This window comes from Apteryx mantelli, chromosome 5 (assembly GCF_036417845.1).
Source record: "Apteryx mantelli isolate bAptMan1 chromosome 5, bAptMan1.hap1, whole genome shotgun sequence".
NCBI lineage: Eukaryota > Metazoa > Chordata > Aves > Apterygiformes > Apterygidae > Apteryx > Apteryx mantelli.
In genome coordinates, this window is record NC_089982.1 from 15,385,772 (window position 1) to 15,407,868 (window position 22,097).

Consider the following 22,097-nt stretch of genomic DNA (forward strand, 5'->3'; position numbering starts at 1 on the left):
GGAGCTGCTTTCCGACACCAAACATATTGATGTTGGTACAAGGAAACTGCAGTTTCTCGATGAGGCCCTGCAGGGTTGCTAAAAACCAAGCTGAACACAATCTGCGCTGCCCGCTAGATTGTACAGCAGGGACATTTCTCTCATATGAAGCCCTTCTCATCTGAAGCTATCAAAGCATGCTGGGGGAAAAAAAAAAGGCAAGCATGACTTGTTCTCCTTTTACAACTCTCATTTGTGTCTCCAATTATCCTCATTTGCAGTGTGACCGGCCTGAGGTCATGCTGGCAGAAATGGGGGGGGAGCAGCTTCGCCTCTGCCAGATCACAGCCCCGAGCAACCAGAAAAGCTAGTGCAAGATGCTCGTTGCTAAATGTCAATTTGTTTGCTCTTCTGTAAGCTGTCTTGTTGCTTTGTGTAAAACTGGCTGCTGGGAAGGCCCTGTAAAACCCCAAACTGTCTCAAAACTAGACAACTCTTGGTTTAAGCTGCCATCACAAATCCCCCAGGAAGTTAGCTGGAGATATTCACAACAATCATTCAGGGTCTAAGTCGCCCCCTGCAAAAAGTATATAGAGAAAGGAGGGGAGAGTCAATACCTGTGGGCAATGAACAGCATTATACCTCTTTTGCCTCCATTCCTTTATCCACTTCACTTAATTCTATTCCACTCTAGAAATATGCCTTTTTTAAAAAAAATAATGAAAATTTTGGCTAGCCAGTGAAATTTTTAACCAAAGGTGGTTTATGCCCTGCTGCCTTGTCCTCAGCTAACACGCCTGAAGACGTACCGGCTATGGCACCCCTCTGTCAGCACCGAGCACAGCACTCAACCTCCAGAGAGGTCTTCAAAAGCCAAGGGTGAAGGACCTTTATCACACTCCTTTTCTCTCTCCTCGCTTATTTACACGTTTTGGCACTTAAGAGGTTGGTATTTTAGAAGTTCCAGCTGAGACTAGGTCATGCTGTGGAAGACACTGCATAAAGTCAGAAGAAGCCACTTTCAACTGCAAAAGTTTTACTGCCTTTGAGGGGGGAAAAAAAAGAAAGCCCACAAAGGAATGGAGGGGGAAACACTATAATTATATTTTTACCGCGGGGTGACTGAGGCAGATCCAGCAAAGAACAAAGGCACCAGCAAGGCAGGTCCTGCAGTGCCTAAATTTTAGATGCCTGCCTCCCCAACAAGGAACAAGGCTCTCTGAATAACATACACAATTTAAAATCACCAAAACCAAACCAAACCAGATGTCATCCTGAAAGCAGTGACCAAAACACAGCCCAACATGATTGACCTATTCCCTTGAAGAAACAGCGAGGAACTAAATTTAAGGTTTCTTGACACCTGGTCCAGTGTCTTTATCATACAACTTCCTTCCTCTTATGCCTGTCTTACCTAGAGGCATACATATTGTTTTTTTTAAGTTTCCAGGCAACTTTTGCCATCGAACAAGCTGAGGTTTTTTTGTTTTTTGTTTTTTTTAATAAAAAAGTTGACACAGCGCTGTCTGCCAGCCCTTAGCAGCTGAAGGTCCTCCTGCCCCTCACACAGTCGCTAGGGACTGCCACTCGGTACCAGGCGCGATGAGCAATTCTCGCGATCTGCAGCCTCGCTAATGGCAGCATTATTCCCTCACTGTATTCATCCCTGCTGGATGGGATCGCAGCACAAGACAGGAATATTATCCCATTCCCTCTGAATCTATTATCAGGTCCTATTACATACAAGCAGCTGAGGATAATTATAGTGTGTACTTGCATTTCATTAAAGTTACTCTCAGTTCTTTCTCTTCTTTAGGTTAAATTAGAGATTACCTCAATGCAGCACTTATTACAATAATTGTTTATGATACTTGTTTTACCATCTGTCTTTAATGTTGTGTTTTCCCCAGCTGAATATATAACTTTACACCCAATAACCGAGCAGATGTTATGGGTAATGACGCACACCGTCGGGGCCCTACAGCACAAGTAACTTTTGCTTGTTGTCTCCCTGTCCTTCCCAAAGTCAGCCAGCAGTGTTCGTCGCTCCCAAGCTGGTCTGATCTTTCTCAGTAGCTGAGGTAATGATGTTGCTGCACAAAATACTCTAACTACATGGTACCGATGCCTCCTCTGCTGCTTCACCCTGTGACTCATCTTCAAAGGGATTTGGAGACATGGTTGAAAGTAAACTACAAAAGGTAAATAATAAATAAATAAAAGCAATACAAGATGAGGGCATGTTCTGGGTTTGCTGTAGGAGGTGGGTTAAGTTCCCAAATGCACTTACCCTCACACTCTATCCTATATAAAGAGAAAGGAGCAGCCCTTCAGCACGACAGGAGTTTGTTCACCCTGCTTCTCTGACCTGTGTATTTCAAAGGATTTTATTGTGTTCCTTTGTCTTGACCTAGTGGTGATTAAGGACTGACACTAACCTCAAAATTGTGGCAGCACCTGGGAGGTACCAGGCGCAAAAGCCACCAGCATAATCAATGAAGTCAACACTGCTTCACACCTGAACTGATTGCTCAGGGCTAACCCTAAGTTTTACTGCCCCAAGGGGCTAAAAATCTTCAGGTGCTAAGTAGCAATGGTAAAGATTTTTCAAAACCTATGATCATTTTTCTACTGGAAAATATCAGCAGTCAAAAGAAAGAGTATTGAAGATAATAGTCATGATTTGTAGCAGTAGCAGAGTCTGAGGGAGAAAGTCTATTGCAGCTGGCCCAGCTGATATTCTCTATTTCACAGCACTTATTGTGTGGGCTTAGAGTGAACTGGTTCACATGAATGTATGGTAATGACATTTTCCTATTCTCCTTTCTCCCTTTCCAGCGAAAGGTCAGGCATGGCAGCCTTGTGCAGCGGCCTGCCAGGAGACCAAACATCCAGTGCTTCCTGAGGAGCTGTAGGCAGAGAGCTCCGCCACGTAGACAGAGAGGGGGCACCAGCAGGGAGACCATCCTTGCCCTCCCTCCCTTGAAGGAGGGATGCTCCCTTCCAGATGAGTGGGTGGAGGGAAAAACTAAGGGAAAATGCAAGAGAAGACACAGAGCAACAACTTAATCCAGCCCTTATGTCCATCCCAGCAGTCTGAAGCAAAATGGGAAACACTAAACAGGTAGAGATGGGAAGGGATATAGCTCCTTAACTCTCCTCTTTTCCTGCAATCTGTTAGGGGAGAAGTGCAATAATGCCATTTACCTCTGACACTGAGCAGTTGAGCTGAAAGATCTGCCCTTCTCCTTCGACCTGCCGTACGCAGAGTTTACACACCAGCTCCAGAGTATTCAGGCTGAACCTCTCCAGCGTGAAGGTGCAATGTAGGTTCCTCTGACACCCACTCCAGATGTGGTAAAAGGGAATCTCCTGCAGAAAGAGAAAAAAAAAACAACCAAGGAAGTCTTTTAAATTGTAATAGTTTTCCCCAATCTCCTTCAGCAGATTACTGGCTCAGTTCCCACATGGCCCTCAGGAAAGGAGAGCAAAAGGCCTTGCAAGACCAGGTCATGGATGCTGTAGGATGAGGAACCACAGGCTTTGTGCTGCTGTCAGGGCAAATAGTCCAAGGAAAAAGTGTCCACAGCGCTGGAGCTGGGCAACTGGTGTTTTTAAACACCCTTGTGCGTCTCTGTATTTCTTTAAGCCCCACTGCTAGGACCTGATGTGAGCAGTTTGTGATGCTTACCTGGTACTTAGCCAGCAATTTGCTCTTCCAGAGAGAGTGGGCAATGTCATGAATGGACAAGCGGAGGTTGTGGGTGCTTCCCTTGAAATGCAAAGCTTTGGGCTCTTCCAATAACTGCCCGCCCATCTGCCGCTCAAGCTGTAGCACTTCCTGCAGGTCAGCAATAAACACGAGAGAGCAGTCAGGGTGTGATCCAAACCACATGTCGGTCTGCTCATGGTGGGCTACTGTAGTTGCAGCAGCTTGTATAATATGGAAAACATGCACAGGTACTGTACAGAGCTATACTTCCCGGTGAACCTGAATTGCACTAGCGGAGCTGAACGTAATCCCCCCGCCAGGGGTACAGCAGGAATGCAGGCCCCCCTGTCTCATTTGGGAGACACACCATTACCTGACAGGTCCTGCATGCAGGAAGCTTAACTGCATGCAGTTAAATTGAAGTCAAAGACTGTGCATCTGGGCACTGTTTGAATAATGAAAAATATCAGTCTTCCCTACTGGTCACCAAATTGGGCATCTAAAGGTAGCTTTACTATTTTGCTTTTGAAAGGTCTTATTTGTGCAGGTCCTGCTGATATGTGACTTGTGCCTACTTCAGCTGGTTTTTGGCCACATGGCAAACTGCTCTGTGGCAGCAACACAAGAAATGAGAGGCCTACTCCTGAGGCCAACCATCTAGCACAGTGCTAGCAAAACAGGAGGAAGACACTGTGACTGAGCAGTTTGTAGGGATGAATACATAAATTCAGGGCTACCGAAACACTGATCTTATAATTAAAAGGTAGTAAGCTAAGAGTCTGCTCATTTTTCTGATGCTAAAAATAAACACATGCCCGTAATTAATGAGACTGCAGTGGACTGTTAGCTACAGAGATACAGCCTATTTGTAGTACACAAGGAAGAAGCAAGAACAACGGCAGCCACACGAGCGCCATTAGAAACAAATACAGCCAAACTCAGTCTTTACTTACAAAAGCCAAACGAACAGTCTCATGCTGCCCAAGCCCATCAAACCCAGAGTGACCATGTTTGAGGAATACATGGGCATGCAAAACCAGGACGCCAACCCAGGCTAACTAAAGGCGCTTGCATTTTAGCTGAAGGCAAAACAAGCTACTCTTGATCATGACAAGGATCTAGTTAGCATAAGAGAAAAGTTCAGGTCCCTCGTGAGCCCCGCACCTGACAAATCCCGAAGCTAAAATGATGTTTGTTTATCAGCCATTAGAAGAGAAGAAACATAATTAGGAAACCTTTTAGATTAAGGTTGTGCCAATGAATCAGTTTCAGCATCTTTCCAGTACCCCTAATTACCTTGTCAAGATGTCTAAAGAGCAATCGATAGTAATTATCTGATTACTATAGATCTTCATTATGTCCAAATTATCTCCCTGGAATGGCTGGAGGAAGATTCATGGCACGGCGTGAGCTAATTGCAGGTACGGTCCCTCGAGCACGCATGTGGCGTCGTGCAGAGGGCTGCCAGCAGCTCACACGCGTGCGGCCCCGCGTCCTCCTGCCTGCCCTGCCGGGCCCTCTCCAGCCTCACAGATTTGCGTGTCTAATTTCAAGATCCCACTTTCAATAATCACCCTTATTCACCGTAGCCCCTCTCCACGCTCTGACAGGAGGACACTGGAGGAGCATGCTCTTCTCCCATGCTGGCAAGTCAATTAATTCAGAATTAATTTGGAGGAGCCACCATGCTCACCATGCCCCTTCACACCTGCAAGTTGGCTTTGGCCATATGGCATTTTATCTGGTGCGGTGCTCATCCTACCGGCAGGCGCCGCTATGCCGTGGGAAGCTGAAATCTCAGCAGTGAGTTGCCGCAGGGGGTCAGGCCACCTTTCCTGTCGTACGGCCCGGGCCGTACAACGGCCACCCTCTGCATTTGGGCACGCGTCCTCACCAACGGGGCACAAACAAGCAATGGCATTTACTGCATGTGGTTGCTTTTCTCCATTAGAGGGGAAAAATATGCATCAAATAACTGAGAAGAAAACAGCATGACCACTGCAGTGAGTTTTTTGTTGTTGTTGTTGTTAGAAAGCTGTTGTTGTACAGCACTAAGTGGGTTGTGGGGGCGAACACCCTGCTAAAGCATGAAGTAACTCACTCATCTCCTGCGCGTGAGCCGGGCTGCTCAGTCACTGCCGTGCTGATGCACGGAGCTCAGGTGCCTCAGTCGCAAAGCCATATATAAATAGTTAAACAGACAGGAATAAAGCAGTGGGGTTTCTTTATAGTTATTATTATATTATTAATTTCTTTACAACAGACTAGTTTGGGCATCCAAGTGCACAAATCTAAAAAAGAGGCTAATGGTTGTGATCATTGCCACCCTCGCCCTTCCCCGAAACGCATTTTTGTGCCTGTCCTCAGCAGGTGTCACAGCCTCCATGGGGTGGAGGGCTCTGCATGGCTGAGCAGTGCCGAAGAGATGCTGCTTCCCACCCCCCAGGAATCAGAATGAGCTGTTTCCACAAGAATATTTATGACAAGCCGTTAGACTTCCCTACTGTACTGCGGGCTCAGGCGGCTCGACAGCGAGCGCTTACTGTGCATGATGAGAGGGAAAAACCTGCTGGATAAATACTGCACTGTGTTTTATAGTGCAACTGCTTGTCTTCCTTTGGTGGCTGTTAGGACATACACAGCATATGTCACCCTCATTCTTAGTTATAAATAATAAGACAATACATTCAGTTGCCTATTAAAATAAATACATAACCCCCTATAAAGACTCTTCCAGGCCTCAAACATTGCAATGTGAGAACATCTCACGCTGCTTTTATTTCCCCTTGCCTTGCCTTGAACAGCCCTCAATTGCAGCACTGTGCTCTGGGAACATGGTCGGCTGCCGAAAAACAGAGACATTTCACTTGCTGCCGACAACTTTCCAGCCGCCTCCAAATTACTTTTAACCTCGGGACCCTTCAGCTCGCTGGCTCAGCCCCATCCGCACACCTTGCCCAGTAAATGCTGGTTGCCTACTGCAAGACGGCAGTACCAAGGACCCCAGGGCACGGCCGGGGCTACTGCACTGCTAGGTATTGTGAAAACACACCGCAAACCACCATTTTTTCTTTTAAAATAGACCGAGTTTGAGCCCCAAGGACACTGTTGCAAGGGGCCTGTTTGTACACGTCTGTGAGGGTTCATGTTCAACCCTTTAATCTGCAGATAGTTTACTAGTTTGTTTTTTTTCCTTTCCCAAACCTCTTGTTTCCGGAAAAATATGAGTCATAGGTTCATATATGAGTTTATGGCCAGAAAGCACTTGTGCTTGACTGCCTGTAAATCACAAGCTCTCTTGGTCTTGAACCCAGGAGTCGTGTTTGTGTACAGTGCCACTTGCGTGTGTGTGCGCCCACTCAATCTTGAAGCAAAAACGCTGAAAAGAAGAAAACTGAAACACCCGCCCTGTGCTGTAGAAAGCAGGTGGTGCCAGTGGGATGGTGGCCACCAGACTGGCTCAGGGACCTGCGTCATGGGTACTGCTGCCCACTTTCCTCACCAAACTACAAGCTCATTTTGGGGTCTAGCTGCAGCAAAAGTCCAAGAATTGGTGTTTTTAACTCCTCCCTTGGGCCTGCTCCTCCCCCAGGTGTTTATTGCTGCTTCTTATGGTAAAAGATGGTCCCTCCGTGTTACTCAGCTGTTGTCCTGATCCCTTGTGCTGTTGCCCTGAATCGGATTAACTTTACCTCACAAAGTTCCCCGCAGTCTATTAGAAACAACCCAACGACTCTTGAGTAACATCTAATTTGATTCCCCCCCCTCTGGCTGCATTAACTCTCTGTTCAAGGCCACTCGCAGTCACTTATTGCTACCTCAGGCCTTGAGGAACCAGCGGAAAATCGTATTAGGTAACACGGGCCCTGAAGAGCAGCGGCATAAAGTTGTGAATTTTGAAGTACTTCCACTCGATCAGCACAAAGGGCCCTTCCCAATTTTTAAAGGGGAAAAAAGGGAAGATCGGAGGAGGGGAAATAATGGTTTCTGAAACCCTGATAGCATCAACACATTGACACAGTCAAGCTCCCAGGCACTGTACAGAAAAAAAAGCATCTTGAACATGCTGAAGACACAATATGCCCATTTCAACTCTTACACTTTACTGTCCTTCTTATAGTCAGTGAAAGAGCTTCTAGTGTCCCAGTGACAAAGACAACGCATGGGCTTGGTATCAGATAGTATTTGGGATGAAAATGCTTTGTGCCATTTACAATGTTGAAAGTCAGTGCCCCAAAACCCACAAACATCTCCCAACCAGTGTATGTGGACATGTATCTGAATAATTCCCAAATAAAGCTGATAAAACAAAGCCGTGTTCAGCATGAGGATGACTCTGCTCAGAGTCAGGCTTTGAACTTGTTTTGCTGCAAAGATGCATTTGGGAAGTTGCACTGATTATGATTAAAGAAGAAAAAAACCTCTTAATAACCTCCATTCTTACATGTACAGTTGGAGTTACATATTTTATGAGTGCATCTATTATAGATACCATCTGTATAAATACACATTTATAAAGAGAAATAGCGAGTATGTTTATCTATTTATTTATCTGGATGTCATGCATGTGTGTATGTGCGTGGGGCATGGTAGAATTATGCAGTGAGAGTAAGGTGTATAGTTAGAGAAAGCAACAGCTTTGGTTTATTTTAGCTGCAAATTCCCAGCACAAAAAACTGCACACGAAGAGGTGTAATAAAGCAATATGAAAGCAGGCAGTGATTAACAACCCAGAAGCTTCTTTTATCATTATCAACTATTTACAAAGAGGCATTTATATGTTTCCCCATCTCTGGGGAGCTGGCACTTAGCATTAAAAATACATGAATGACGAGTGAAGCCGGGTGTACCTTATGGCCTTTTAATAATGCAAAAAATCTCAGGATTCAGGATATGATACAGGTAAACAAAGGAAAAAAAGGAGGGTGGGCAAAAAATAGTTTAGTATGTGTGTGAAATCCTTATGTGAAAGACAAATCATAGTGGGGGGTTTTACAGTTAAACTGTAAAACACTGGCTTGTTGTCAAGCTCTTCTAATCACAAAAATTATCTAGGGAATAGAAATTGCACTAAGTAGCACACCACTGAAGGGTCTATTCACTGCTATTACCGCAATCCTGCTGCAGCTAGATGATTAAAGAAAGAAGAAGCAAGCGAGAGAGCAACAGCTACCTTAAGGGCATCCTGCGTGTCATCGAGGCAGTAGACCCGGATGCTGTACTCCAGCGACGAGCAGGACAGCGGTCCAAAGATGGCCAGTTTGAGACGTTTTGCAGCTGCTTTGGTGATCGACTGCCCCACCAAGGCATATGTGCTGAGGGTTTCTGTCAGGATATGGCAGGCCTCCGGGTCCAGCTGGATGTAGCACGGAGTGGTGAAGTTTTCCTCCCCGACTACCACCACATCCTAAGGGAGAAAGAGGCCAAGTTAGGGCTCCCCGCCCCCTGGCACCATTCTTCTTCCTCTGCTCAGCCCAGGCCTGGCCTCAGTCCCCTTTGAGACAGCCATACCCCTTTCAAGCCTGGCCATGCTCAAAGTCCTTGCTGTCCGCACCTTAGGTTAATCAAGATTTAAAATCCCCGCTTCCAGGTTTTCTCCTGCGTGGGCACGGGGAGGGGATGATTTCTTCAGGGGTGGTCGTAGTCGTGGTAGAAACCTCTTCCCATCCTCAGTTTCAGACCTGAAACTGAGCCCTGTAGCTGCCTTTAAACCATGGGCAGAGTTAGGCAAATAAGGGAAAATATCACCAACAGCTTATTGAAAAAGAGGCTTGCAGAATTAATCATTTGGTGGCCAGTGTTCAACATCAGGAGTCATGTGCATGTTGCATAAATAACTGCCCTTCACTTCTTAAGCATGACAATAAGGAGTTACAGAAACTCAAGGAGGAGAAGTAACCTCTAGGATGGCCAAACGCCACACCTACATGAAATATCACCTGCTGCTTCATCGGAATAATTCTCCATGATGAGACTGCAGGGCAAGTGAAAAAAACACACACAGCCTGACTGCAAACAACCTCCTCCCTGCGCTTGGAAGAAAACAGCTCCCCTGCTAACTTCTCCATTCAGCCCTGCATGTAATATCCTCCGCACAACACAAGGTGCTTTGAATGGTTTAGAGAGAGCGGAGGAAAAAAGGCAGCAGCGGGTTAGGGCTGTCTCTTGCGAAGCCAGGTAGGTGCCACGTGAGGCCCAACACAACTCATGTGTTTCACGCCTGCTGCCTCGAAGCGTGGAGCAGAGCGTACACATCTGGCAGCCGAGCGGCAGGGCTTCGCTGCAACTTGGTGTCGGTCCGGATCCCCGGTCCGGGAAACGCAATCACGCCGCGTTTGTGGGGGTGACACACTCTTTCCGCAGGGCAGAAGACAAGGTGCTGCAACACTGATTACATCCCCCTCCGGCCGGGTCGGTGCTAGCTCTGGCACGAAGCGCTTGCCCAGGGCAATGCCACCTCCTGCTGCAGGGGGTGTGTGTGCCCCAGGACCCTGTGCGTGCTCAGCGCCGGCGGAGCAACGGCTCGGTCAAGGGCAGGAGGAGAAAACGCCAATAACGAACAGGCACAAATGAGGAACAGACGTGCAGTGCCAAGAGCTAGGCCAGCGGGGTGCATATCAGTTGGCTAGACAGGGCTGGGCTGCGTATGCCCCTTCGCAGCACGAGCAGGAGCGCATGCCGCGGGCCGGGGCACAAAACCAGGATGCCTTCAACGGCAGCGCTGGAAGGGGCACTCTCGCTGCTGTCAGCCCAAGCGCCTTCGCCGGTCACCCTGCCCTCATTAACCCTCCCGGCAGGAAGAAGGTGCCCTTGCCAAATCAATTATGTCAGACAAAACTGGCGGCAGCAGCTACCTAGGAGCAAAAAAAGTTTCGCAGGAGCTGGCTCCGGAGAGGAGGGCTCTGCCAGGACAGCTGAGCCCTGCAGAAAGTGTCCTTTTACGCCTCGGCTACAACAGACGATCCTTCTGCCACCCTGGCCCGGGACCTCCTCTCCTGCCATGTTCCTGGCAAGCAGCTACCCCAGGCTCCCACCAGGCTCGTATAGCTCCTCCAAGGTAAAAGGGTGCAAAGTCCGATCCTGACAGCACAAACTGGGTCAAAGAGATGCTCTGCCAACTTCTTAGGAGGGAAAAAACAAACTAAAAAAGAAGGCCTATGTATTTTATTAAGCTGGCCCAAAGAGTCTTGATGCTGAAGCTGGGGATCATTTGCAGCATTATTATCACTTTCTTGAAAACTGATTATAAGCCAGGGGAGTCCAAACCACTCTGTGAAAAACAGTTTCTTTTTTTCTAGCATTGAATCAGAACCTGATTTTCAGCCAGTTTTTTATTTTGCCTTTTCTTTTCCTTCTCTCCCCATGATTTTGGCACAGTGTCCTGCCAAGACCAAAGGCTGAAGTGCCAAAATCCCACAAGGAAGGCTATGTTTCATGACATTGAGCCAGAACTGTCCCAAGAAAGCATGTCTGCATGAAATGCTGGAAAGGAGAAAGGTGAGAAGAACAACTCCCCCCCTCCCCCCCCCCGCTCATCCTGCTCTGGTTTTATCTTGGCTGATTGTGGATATGCTTTGCAATCAGGGGGAAGCGCTCTAAAAGCTAGCGGTATTCCTCACTCCACAGACAGGATGCAGCACAGATAGGGAGAAGAGTAGAAATAAAAATAAAATAAAGCCCTGAGATGCAACCAACAATTGCTCATGGCCACTGGGCAGTTTAGAAATCTTAGGTGAACGTATTTATCTTGTACATAAGCCCAGGTTGATGATAAAATACTTTGTGGAAGGATACATCAGCAAACCAAAGACAGGCAGAAATTCTGTAAAACTGGTGCATTTCGGAGCAAATCAGGCCAGGCATGCTGACTACCTTCACTTTGCCTCACAGAAAAGTCCATTAAAACTGGTTGAGATCCCTCGATTTTGATCTCTGGCAATCAGAAAGGCCTGGGCGGCAAATCCCGCCTGCCCGGCAATGATTCCCACTGCTCGAACCCTGGCGCCGAAGTGCACTGCGGAGGGCCTACGGCAGCCAGTATCTTGCACAGAAAATCCCAAATATTGGTGTCAGGGTTTGGAAGGGCAGCCCAAAGACAAACTGAGAGCCCTGAACGCGACCGCCGCAAGCGCTGGAGACTCACCTCCCACGGCCCCTGGGCTGCTTGGTGCTTCAGCTGGATCTGCCAGTCCTCTGTATTTGGCTCCGCGCAGTGGTGCATGGTTAAAATGACCGGCCGGGTTAGCAGCGCTCCTGGTGGCCCGCAGCTCACCACGGGGGTCAGAAGGGTTTGGCTGTCTTCTACGGGGGGCCTGGCAAAACGACAGGAAGAGGGATTTGTTAAGCGAGCCGAAAAAGGACTGCATGAAGCCATATGTAAAACGTGCACAAAGAAAAAGTCCTTCTCCTGGACAAAAAATAAAGGATATAGCAAACAGAGAATGGGTGTTTTGTGGTTTTTTTTTTCAAATCCTCAAATGTTTTTTGTCAAAATGCACTCATTTGTTAAAATGAAGGTTTAGGCCACAGCAAATTATGGATCACATTTGCTGGGCACCCTCCACTCTGAAGGATCCCCAAAGCCTTGTAGACCATATGCAGAGGCTTCATTTAACTGACTGCTGAAATGCAGACACTGCTGCATTTGGCAGTTGTTTAGTAGCATACAAAAATGAATAGTGGCTCTTGTAAGCACCATGTGCGAGAGTTATTTACTGCCTAGACAGGAAGAATTGAAGAACACAGGAAGCAAATGAACTAATGAGCACATCTGAAACCTCCTAAGTGAAACGCTGGTAGACAGCCTGTTTTAGAAGTGCAGTTGGGTTTCAGAGTCCTCACCAAATCCAGTGATGCTCCTTTTACTTAAAAGGCACTCATATCTCCTAGAAGCATGACTGCAAACGTCTGTGGGGAGCAGGTGCAAGTGGCGGATGGGGGAGAAAGCACGAGGGGATAGTGCAGAGGGCAAAACACACTTGCAGAGCTAGGGACTTCCAGGGATAATGAGGAGCTGTTCAATTAAAAATACAGATATTGTACAGTGTGCTTGCTGCTGATCACTAGGAGTGGATGATACGGAAAATCATATAAATATATACATAATATATACACATTGTATATGCTGTAGTTTGTAAATGATTTTGTGTGTGTGTGCATGCGCCTGTGTGTAAACTACCCCAGACCAACTACCGAGGAGTTTAAAAAGACAGGACACACGAGTGACTTTAACTATCCTGACATCTGGTGTATGACAAATACAGCTGAACGCAGCTAATCAGCTAACTCCCTTGACTACACAGAGGACAAATTCATGATCCAGAAACCAGCAAATGGAAGATTAAATGTGTTCAGCATGATCTACCAACTTAAACTCTAGATCAGCCCACAGGACCTTGCATCTTCCACTTCAGCGAAGGATTTGGTCCAGCTTGTATTTATAAATATTTGTATTTATATCTGGATTGATATTAGTGGGGTCAGTCAAGACAAGAGTAAATATAGTTAAAGTCTGCAAGCCTTTGCATCCTTTACCAAAAGAAAAAGCAAAAAAAAAAAAAAAAAAAAAAAAAGTGATTGGAATCTTAGATAACATTTTCAAGGAGGCCAAACCCAGGACAGAAGCTGTGATGACATCCAATTGCTGCACCTATTCTGTCTATTGCAAAGATATGTCTACAGGCATATCCTAATTTTGCCCCCTCCCTGAATAATCGACCTATCCTACAGAAAATGAAAGACACGCTTCTAAGAAATCCTTTTGGTAAGTGGGGTGGAGGCACTTTTGAAAACTGTCTCGTTGATACAATTGTTGTGGTTTTTTTAATAACAGAATTAAAAAAAAAAGGCTGGCATGGAAAAATTGAAATCTATGTAAATCAGTAAATCCAGATGATATGCATCTGTGGATCCTAAAGGAAATTAGCTGATGAGCTTACCAAATGACTTAACAATTGTTTCTGAAAAGCCGTGGACTGGAAACAAACAGCTGCAGTAGCTGCCTTTCAAAAAAAAGTAAAATATGACAATCTGGACAGCTATCAGGTATTAGGCTAGTTGTTCTAGCCTAACAAATAGTACATAAAAAAGTGAAGCATTAGCAGATAGAGCACCCAGTTAGGCTCCTGGTGCCTGCTGCAGGAGTCTCTGGATTATTTTAAGATCAGGGATCATCCTCTTTTAAGACAGAACTGAATAAATCACTGGGCAGATTTTGAATAAAATGTTGCTTCATTTTCAGGCTCTTTAGCATTTTTCATAAGAAAAAACAAACAGTTTAAAAACTTCTCACAAAGTGGTGTATTCCAATGCTCCACTACCTTGTACATTAACAGACATTTCAATACTGTCCTACAGACTAATTTAGAAAAACCAGGACGCCTTAGGAGAAAGACTGTTGAAAATCACAATATTTGTCTTGAAAGGTACGGCTATGACAAACAATAGACTTAATCATCTGGTTAACCTAACTTCATCTAAAAGACTACTGAGCCATGAAGAAGGAGGGAAAAAAATACAGCCATGTGATAGTTTTTTGGACTGAATTACAAAACCAGCAGACAAAAAGAATATAGTAGGGAATGCATCATGATTGCTGTAGAAATTTTCATGCAGTGCCTTTTAGATGAAAAATGAGTTAAAATCGATAAGAATCTGAGCACTGATGCATGCAGTTAAAAAAAGCCAAAAGGTCATTAAAATAATAGAGTGCTGCCAAATTGTAGGGCCTAAAATTGTCTCAAAGTAGAATTAAATTTAGTCACTGCTCTGTGACAAAATTTTGTTAGCTGTTAAATTTTAGGACTCCGATGGAGGACATCATTCTGTGCTGCAACATTTTATATGAGATTAGCACAAATATAAAAGATGATGCAGCATACAAAGTCAGGAGGCACGCCAGACCGAACAGTCGGCGCGATGGGAAGCGGATACCACCAAAGAGAGGCAATGCAAAAATCATCAGGGCTTAGTGTTTTTCCCGAGCTTGCGAGCAGCGCTGTCGTCATCAGACTTATGAGATTTATTGCCAAACTGATGAGCGTGCAGGCTCTTGGCGCGGGTATCTACGGCGCGGGGCGCTCCCTGATGAGCGAAGAGCAGAAAACAGGCCCAAAGCAGGACGGTCGACCTTGCAATCCTGAACTGCTGAGTGGACCCGCACCTGAGGCCGGCACCACCAAGCTACTGGCGCTGCCGGTCCCGGGCACTCGCCATCAGCCGCCTCACGTGGCAACTGAGCCACCTCAGCTCTCCCACGCTGGAGCCAACTTTGCGACTGCGAGTGACCCAAACCACTTTAAGCCTTTGAGAACAGAGAGATAACGAGTTGCAGAGAAGATCTCTAGCGGAGTGAAACGGCGGTCAGTGCCATTTAACAGGCGAAATCCCAGCTCTAGCATCGAAGTCAGTGCCGAACCTCTTACTGACTGACTACTGTGGGGCCAGGATTTTTGCTCACAACATGGAAAACAAAATAAATAGCAGCGTAATTGTTAAATTTACAGATAACAATAAATAAGGAGTTATTCCAAGTAACAGTGAGAACAGGGAAATAATACAAAGGAGCCAGAGATGATAAAAATATGGGTAGGAAATGAAATTATATTAATTGTACAGCGTCTAGGACTTCTGGAGTGAAACAACCCTGAACGCAGTTATTTAGTGACAAGGAAAAGCAGTAAAAGTGAAGACGATCTCAGATGAGCTTACTGCAACACAGCAGGTGTCAACTTGTAATGTGACACAGTGGCAAAAAGGAAAAAAAATTGGGGGGTTATATGAGAAGAGGCACGTCAGACGGCACTGAGATGATTTTCCCTTTCCTACCCAGCTCCAAGGTGACCCCAGGTAGAGGAGTGTTTAGGGACAGCTATAGGACTGCCAAGAGATCTTGGGAATAAACACCAGAACCTGGAGGACTGAATGTGAGCAACATGATCAGCAGCAGAGAACCACCCTAGGACAACTGACAGGAAAAAAGGGACAAAACCCTCTTGACAGATCTTGTCTTACGTCTAATTGTTTCTAATTTCCATCTTAAAACAAAAGGATTATGCCTTACTACAGCTAATGAGAACAGAAACAGATGCAGCAGACGATATATTATACAAGAGATATTAATCTTTCTGCTTCAAGGCGTAAACCCAACGCTAATTGATGGTTTTAGCAAACAAACATGTTCCCCTGAAGACAGGTTATTGTGCACTCGTTCATTATGAGTGTTTTTCTACTTTCTCCTGGAGCAGGTGAAGCAGCAGCAAAGCCAGCATCCTGGCCCGGACGAGCGGCTGCTCTGATCAACTATTGCAATCTCTGCGTTATGGATCACAGGAGAGCCAACACAAATACTGGCTCAGGGGACCATATAAAGGAAGGGAATTATCTCCTCTGAAGTAGAGAAATCTGTGAGCAGACGTCTTTAAAGTTGTGGGTCAAAACAGACCTTTAGGCCGTTATCTCCCTCCCCACCCCAAAAAGCAGCTGCTTCACTTTGGGTTTACAGCAGTCTTGGGACTAGCTGTTAGATGAGACTGGGCATTTAGCTGTGCTGGTGTGGCTCTGAAGTCGCTTCACTGCAGTCATGACAGCTATTTTTGTTTTACAAAGATCTGACTGAGAGTGAAATTCAATCCACTGTTTACCATTACTGTCGAAAGGCATATACAACAACTGAAAGGTCTTCAGATATTTTTAGCTGTTGTCCCATCCTGCTCTGCACATTAAGAACAGTCAGCTTTTATTTAAAAGCAAGCAAACAAAAAAGCTGTTATTCACTGTATCTAGTCCTTTCACAACCAAATTTGTGTTTTTAATAGAATTACTCATTCGAAGCCGTCTCCCTGTAATAAACCAGACCACTTTCATTAAGGTAGCTGTCAGGCAGCAGATGTGAACACAACTAGAGAAATCTCTGCTCCTCAGTGGGCCTACATAGCTCTCCCTGGCACTACGCATGGATGTTAGAGGCAATCACAGCAACTCTCTGAAAAACAGGAAGCACAGGATGGAGCAGGGAGAGAGGAATGAATAACTCATAGCAACAGATGGCAACCCTTCTACTCAGCTTAGTCTGAGGAAAGACATTTTGTTTTTCTCTTCATTGTTGAGGCTTTATTTTTAATATGTGCTCCTTCTTAAGTTTCAAACTTAATATCCTTGACTGACCTGCTGGTTCTTCTGCCTTTCTCTCTTTAGAGGGAAGACAATCCGAAAAAATTCCCTCCCCTTTTGCTAGTGCTCTGGTCTTTTTTATTTTGAAATTTTCAATTAAAATGACTGGCACTTCATGAAATTGTCTCTGAGTTGCAAAGTAATTTTGTTTATGCTACTGGGATAGAAAAGGAAGGTGGAGAAAACAGATGTGGAAGACTTCAATTTCTTCTGTTTCACATTACTAAGCTTAGAGTTTACCGATGAAAAAGGCAATATTGCTCCTTGGATCAAAATCATTGATCAGCTTGGGTGATTTAACAATTCCAACATAAAGCCTGCACTGCCCATACACTATGAAGCCACTGATTCAAACCCTGACAAGGATCCCCTGGCCCTTCATTTTTTTAAGGTAGCTAATTTGGAAGTTGCACAATTTATGTGTCTGAGTCTTCCTGCAAGATCTTCAGGAGTGCTGCTTGCTCTGCTTTTCGGGTTGTCCCATTTCCTGGGATCACTGACATCCTGTCTCATTTGCATCTCAGCACCACCACCTGTGCGATGTATTATACAGAAGAGCAACAAAATCCTGGTGGCCTTTACTCTGCCTTATTTAGTGCAGTTCTTGCCTCTGATTAGAGTACGCAACAGTAGCTCTACCTAAAGCTGTGCAAGCTCTGCGGGGGCTCGCGCGGGAACACGAGAACTGCCATATGAGATCAAACCAGTGGGCCATCAAGACCCCGACCCCGTCTAGCAGTGACCAGTGCCAGATGTTTCCAAAGGAACCATACAGCTCCAATGTGCTCACAGCTACATTTGTTTTTTAACCCAAAGCAGTCAGTGAAGTAAATCACGAAAGCTGGGCGTTTATACTCAATACAGTCTTTAATCCTTGATCGTGCTAAGACCTATGCTTTTCCAACTGCTCACACAAACAGGCTCTTGCAGGGTGCTGGTCACAACAACATGTTTATTCTGTAGGCAGATCTACAGTTCAGGTGGGGACCCCATCTTGCAAATCCCCCAAACCGGTGACACTTCCCCTGACTAAGGGGGACAGCATCTGATCACCAGCAGCAGAGATTAACTCTGTTGGAGTCCGTGAGCTTCAGCCAGAAACCTGTCTGACGGCTGTGGGATATTCTCATAGGCTTGTCATTTTTTCAGTTACACACATATATATATAAATATATATAAATATGCATATGCATATATATACATACATATACATATTTTATACACACACACACACACACACACACACACACACACACATACAGCCTCTTCCCCACTGTAGCTACTCTATAAAGCACACGAACCTTTCTATGAGGTCAACACAAATCTCTCACACCAGCCAGGGGATCAGTGCCTGGTAGCTGCTTGCAATCCCTGCTGTCCCAAATAATAACAGGAAGAATGAGGATGAGCTTGCAGTGCAGGAGCAGAAAAAACAGCCTGCTGGACTATTTGTTTAGGAAAAGAGAAAACCCACTGTGCCACAAGCAGGCTAACACACGTATAGAGAACAACTACCTCAAAGTGGCGTTTACCGCAAGCCATCAGAACCCCAATTTGCTGCAGAAGGATAATGCTTTCAGAGTGACCCTCCTGCTCTCACATACTTTGATGGATATAAAATGGAATAAATAGAGTGTCTTGGAAAGCTCTCATAACCAATCTGCAAGACAACACAAAGAGTGATATTACTGCATCGTGAAGTCTCTCAAATTTCTGCTACTACAGGTTTCAGAGACTAACTGGGGAAACAGATTTAGGAAAACAAAGGAAGAAAAAGAAAAGGGGAATTTGCAGGACTCTGAGGGATAACAGATTTCCTGTTTCAGCTTGATTGTTCAGAAGTTGTTTCATATTTCTACAAAACCCAGTGCGAGTGTAAGCTGCCGTAGATACGCTCCCAAGCACGTGACCTGTCAGGGCGAAGCTCTCTGTTGCTATGGTAGTTCTACTTATGGTAAGGCTACAAGGACCGAATTCTTGTCTCAGTGGTGCTTGCATATAAAGAAACAGACTTTGGCTCCATTTTCCATTATAAATCCCATTTTATAGTTTTGCAGTTGTGCACTTCCAAACTAAATCAGTTGTCAATGCCCTAAAGGACTTTTCAACTTATATATATTTACATAGAGCACATGAAGATAAATTCAGGATCTCACAGGGTTTATTGAACACGCACCAGTTACTGCTTTGCCACAAAAGTGAATGTCTGCAGCTAGTCCTTACTGTGGACCATCATTCTCTGCTGGAGTGCTGTAAGAGTGCAGTAACAGATTTAAAAAATACTTACACCATACACTAACTTGTAGTACCCATATGACTGCAATCATATTAAGCAACAGCCTTGTCCATACAGTGAGAAAGAGGTGGCTTTGACCAAACTGCAGTTCTGCTACAGAAAGTGAAGTGTTTAGCACAACAGTCCTGCAGCAGGAGAATAGTACAGCTGGGTGCTGGGTGCCATTTAGCCCTTTCTGTTCCCGGGCATCTGGGGCAAGGGAGCAGTTAGCAGGTGAGGGGGTTACAGCCTTCCAGTGGTGGGGCCCTTTCTGGTGAATATTCAGTTCTGAGTGATCCAGATGACACCTGAAGAGCTCCATTTTAAATGTCACAGAAGCGGTTGGTTTTCGTGAGCGTGAAAAGCCTGGAATTCTGGAGAGGTGCTGAAAAAGCTTCATAAGTCAAATAAGCAACTGCATTAGCTGTTACTTCTCAGCCTTAGCAGTAATCTTGCGTGACACCATCTCACTTCTGCCACCCGGGGTTGGCAGTGGGGCCTGGCGAGCAGTGTCCGGCCTCCTGCCGACCGCTTGGCGGCCATCCACAGCGAGCAGCTGGGGCCTGTTCGCTTGGGAAGCGACCGCCGCCACGGTGTGAGGAGCTCTCGTGCTCCTACGGCTAAGCCCTCGCTCACTGTTCTCCTCTCCCAGGGAAAGAAATCATTTCACCAAATCTTCACTGCGAGCAGGCATTCGCACCTCTCCCTTCACTTCTGCAGATATATGTCAGCATGCTTGCTCCGTCCGGCAGAAGGCACAACCCTAAGCTTGCTTTTCCCCATAGAGGTTAACCTGCTCTTCTATCCCCTCTGTGACCTGCTGAGGAACTGCTATCACAAAGCACACAGAGGAAAATTCATGACCCTGGAAGGAAACAAATCCAAGACTAGCATGTGATGTTGGGTGTCTACCATTGAATGAAGAAGGAGGCAAGGCTTCCCTCCATAATTGACTGGAAAGAAACTAATTGCACATACAGCTCCTCCCAGAAACTAAATAAAAAAAATTTTGAAGGAATGAGGTATTTAAAGAAGGGAGATTTGGAAGGGAGCTGAATAACCAGGAAGGCTCTATGATTTTAGCTGAATTTTCCCTCTGTAGGAAACTGTCCTTTTTCAATGCCATTTGTGTCTTTAAATCACAGCCAAAAGTAATAGGAATACAATCAATATTAGATATGAACGAAGACACTTTTTCTGTAGCTGCAATTATCTATTTTCAAAGAGGAGGCCATGAATAATGCATGCAAAAGGGCGGGAGGGTTACTTATTTTTTCTTTAAGCAGATTATTTTAGCATGGGTGAAAGACTACCAAGCTCAAGAATAGTGCTCAATATCATGCAGTGTATAAACAGCTGTGGCTTAGTGCATAATAAAAGCCATTAAAGGGTTGAGCCAAAAAATGTATCTAGCTATGAGGAAGGAAAAGAGGCACAGCACCGTGTAATGATTGCTTAGTTTCACATTTGCCATTCAGCCTTTGTGCACGAGTCCATTCTGAAGATTAAGATTTCTCCTTTCTCTTCATTAGGTTTTCTTAAACTGTTGCAAGTGTTATCTTGGCCTTTTGGAAACTCTCTTTTATGCCAAGGCTGTCTGATCACTTAATAGACATTAAGATCTAGAATATGAATTGGCCACCCATGCAGATACAGGTAAGCAAGAAGAATAGGGATCGTTAATATGCAGACTTGGTTTTGGGTTGCCCTCGCCTTTTACGCCTTGGGGTAAGCAGGACAACTTGCTTGCTTACTTCCACCTTGGAGCAAGGAGGGATGGACAAAAGCAAAAGCTTTGGCTCTGTCCTCTTCACTTCATGGACTAGCCAAGCCCATGAAAGGTAAAATAAAAATTCACCTTCGTTATAATGGGAGAGGAGATTTTGCAAGTCACAAATGGTCCTCAGGCACCTAAATCCCATTCACTTTCAATGATAGTTACGAGCCTAAAAGTCACTTGTGCCTCAGAGAGCAGAGCCACAGCTGGATATCCCATAAGCTGAGTTTCGGGAGATCTGTAATGCGTCTGTGCAACAGGGTCATGAGCAGCCACAGACAATGACCAAATCATAGCAGTTCATCTCAGCCTGACCCAAGAAGCAGTAGGAAACTGCAACGACCCTGAAAGGGCTGCATCCCACAACTGAGCTTTGGACTGCCCGATGAGCAATACTGCAGCGGGCTCCTGTGCCTCCCACCTGCTGCCAGCGCTTTGGCCGCAGACAGCCTCTCCCGTCTCTCTGCTGGGCTGATTTGTCACCTTGCTCCTCCGCTGCCATGTCCTTTGCGGCAAAAGCCTTTATTAAGAGATTACCTCACACTTTCTCTGCTGCACCAAGCTCTTGCTGGCATATTTTCCTCACTTCTGGCTTTGATTCAGCATCCCCCCGGCTTGTGAGTTTGCTGCAGAATGCAACTCTTTGTTAGAAAAGCAAAAGTCTGAGTCGGTTTTGTGGCCAAGTTTATCCCTGGCTTTGCTCACATTTACCTCAAAGTCAAGCAAACAGCCTCAACACAGTCGGCTTTGCATAAGCATATTATCCCAGGTTTTTAGTTAATACATTTTTCCCCATACCTTCTTCCCCACAGCTAAAGCCCAAGCAATAAATGCAGTCTTTTACCTCATGTTCTCCTTCCTGTGAACTGTCACATACATTTCATAGACTCTCCCCTGGGGAACGGCCCCTGCTGGGATCAGCAAGCTTACTCCTGCAGAACAGAAGAGACACAAAAAATAAAACAGAGAAAAAAAGGCAACTGGGCTCGTGACGAAGAGTGACAGGAGAATCAGAAGCTGAAGCCCAGGATGCCAGTTTTTCTCCCAGCCTCTCAGGAAGACTCTAAAAGACTGTAGCAACTCAAGAGAAAGACTATTTACTGCAGGCCTGACTTCCCTGTCAGCTGGTCAGTTTTTATTCCCCTTGTACATCTGTACTGAAATACTGGAGTGGAGAAGAGGGC

At 45.6% G+C, this 22,097-nt stretch overlaps 1 protein-coding gene across 1 annotated transcript in view; it reads right to left on the bottom strand.

Annotated features, from left to right (window-relative positions):
* UNC5C (unc-5 netrin receptor C) overlaps window positions 1–22,097 on the bottom strand; it is a 257,162-nt gene that overhangs the window by 2,287 nt on the left and 232,778 nt on the right. Inside the window, exons 11-15 of the mRNA XM_067297086.1 lie at window positions 21,758–21,845; window positions 11,835–12,003; window positions 8,865–9,098; window positions 3,671–3,820; window positions 3,187–3,351 (exon numbers count right to left, since the gene is read on the bottom strand). Coding sequence (XP_067153187.1) covers window positions 3,187–3,351; window positions 3,671–3,820; window positions 8,865–9,098; window positions 11,835–12,003; window positions 21,758–21,845 — 806 coding nt within the window. The remainder of the gene's footprint in view (window positions 1–3,186; window positions 3,352–3,670; window positions 3,821–8,864; window positions 9,099–11,834; window positions 12,004–21,757; window positions 21,846–22,097) is intronic.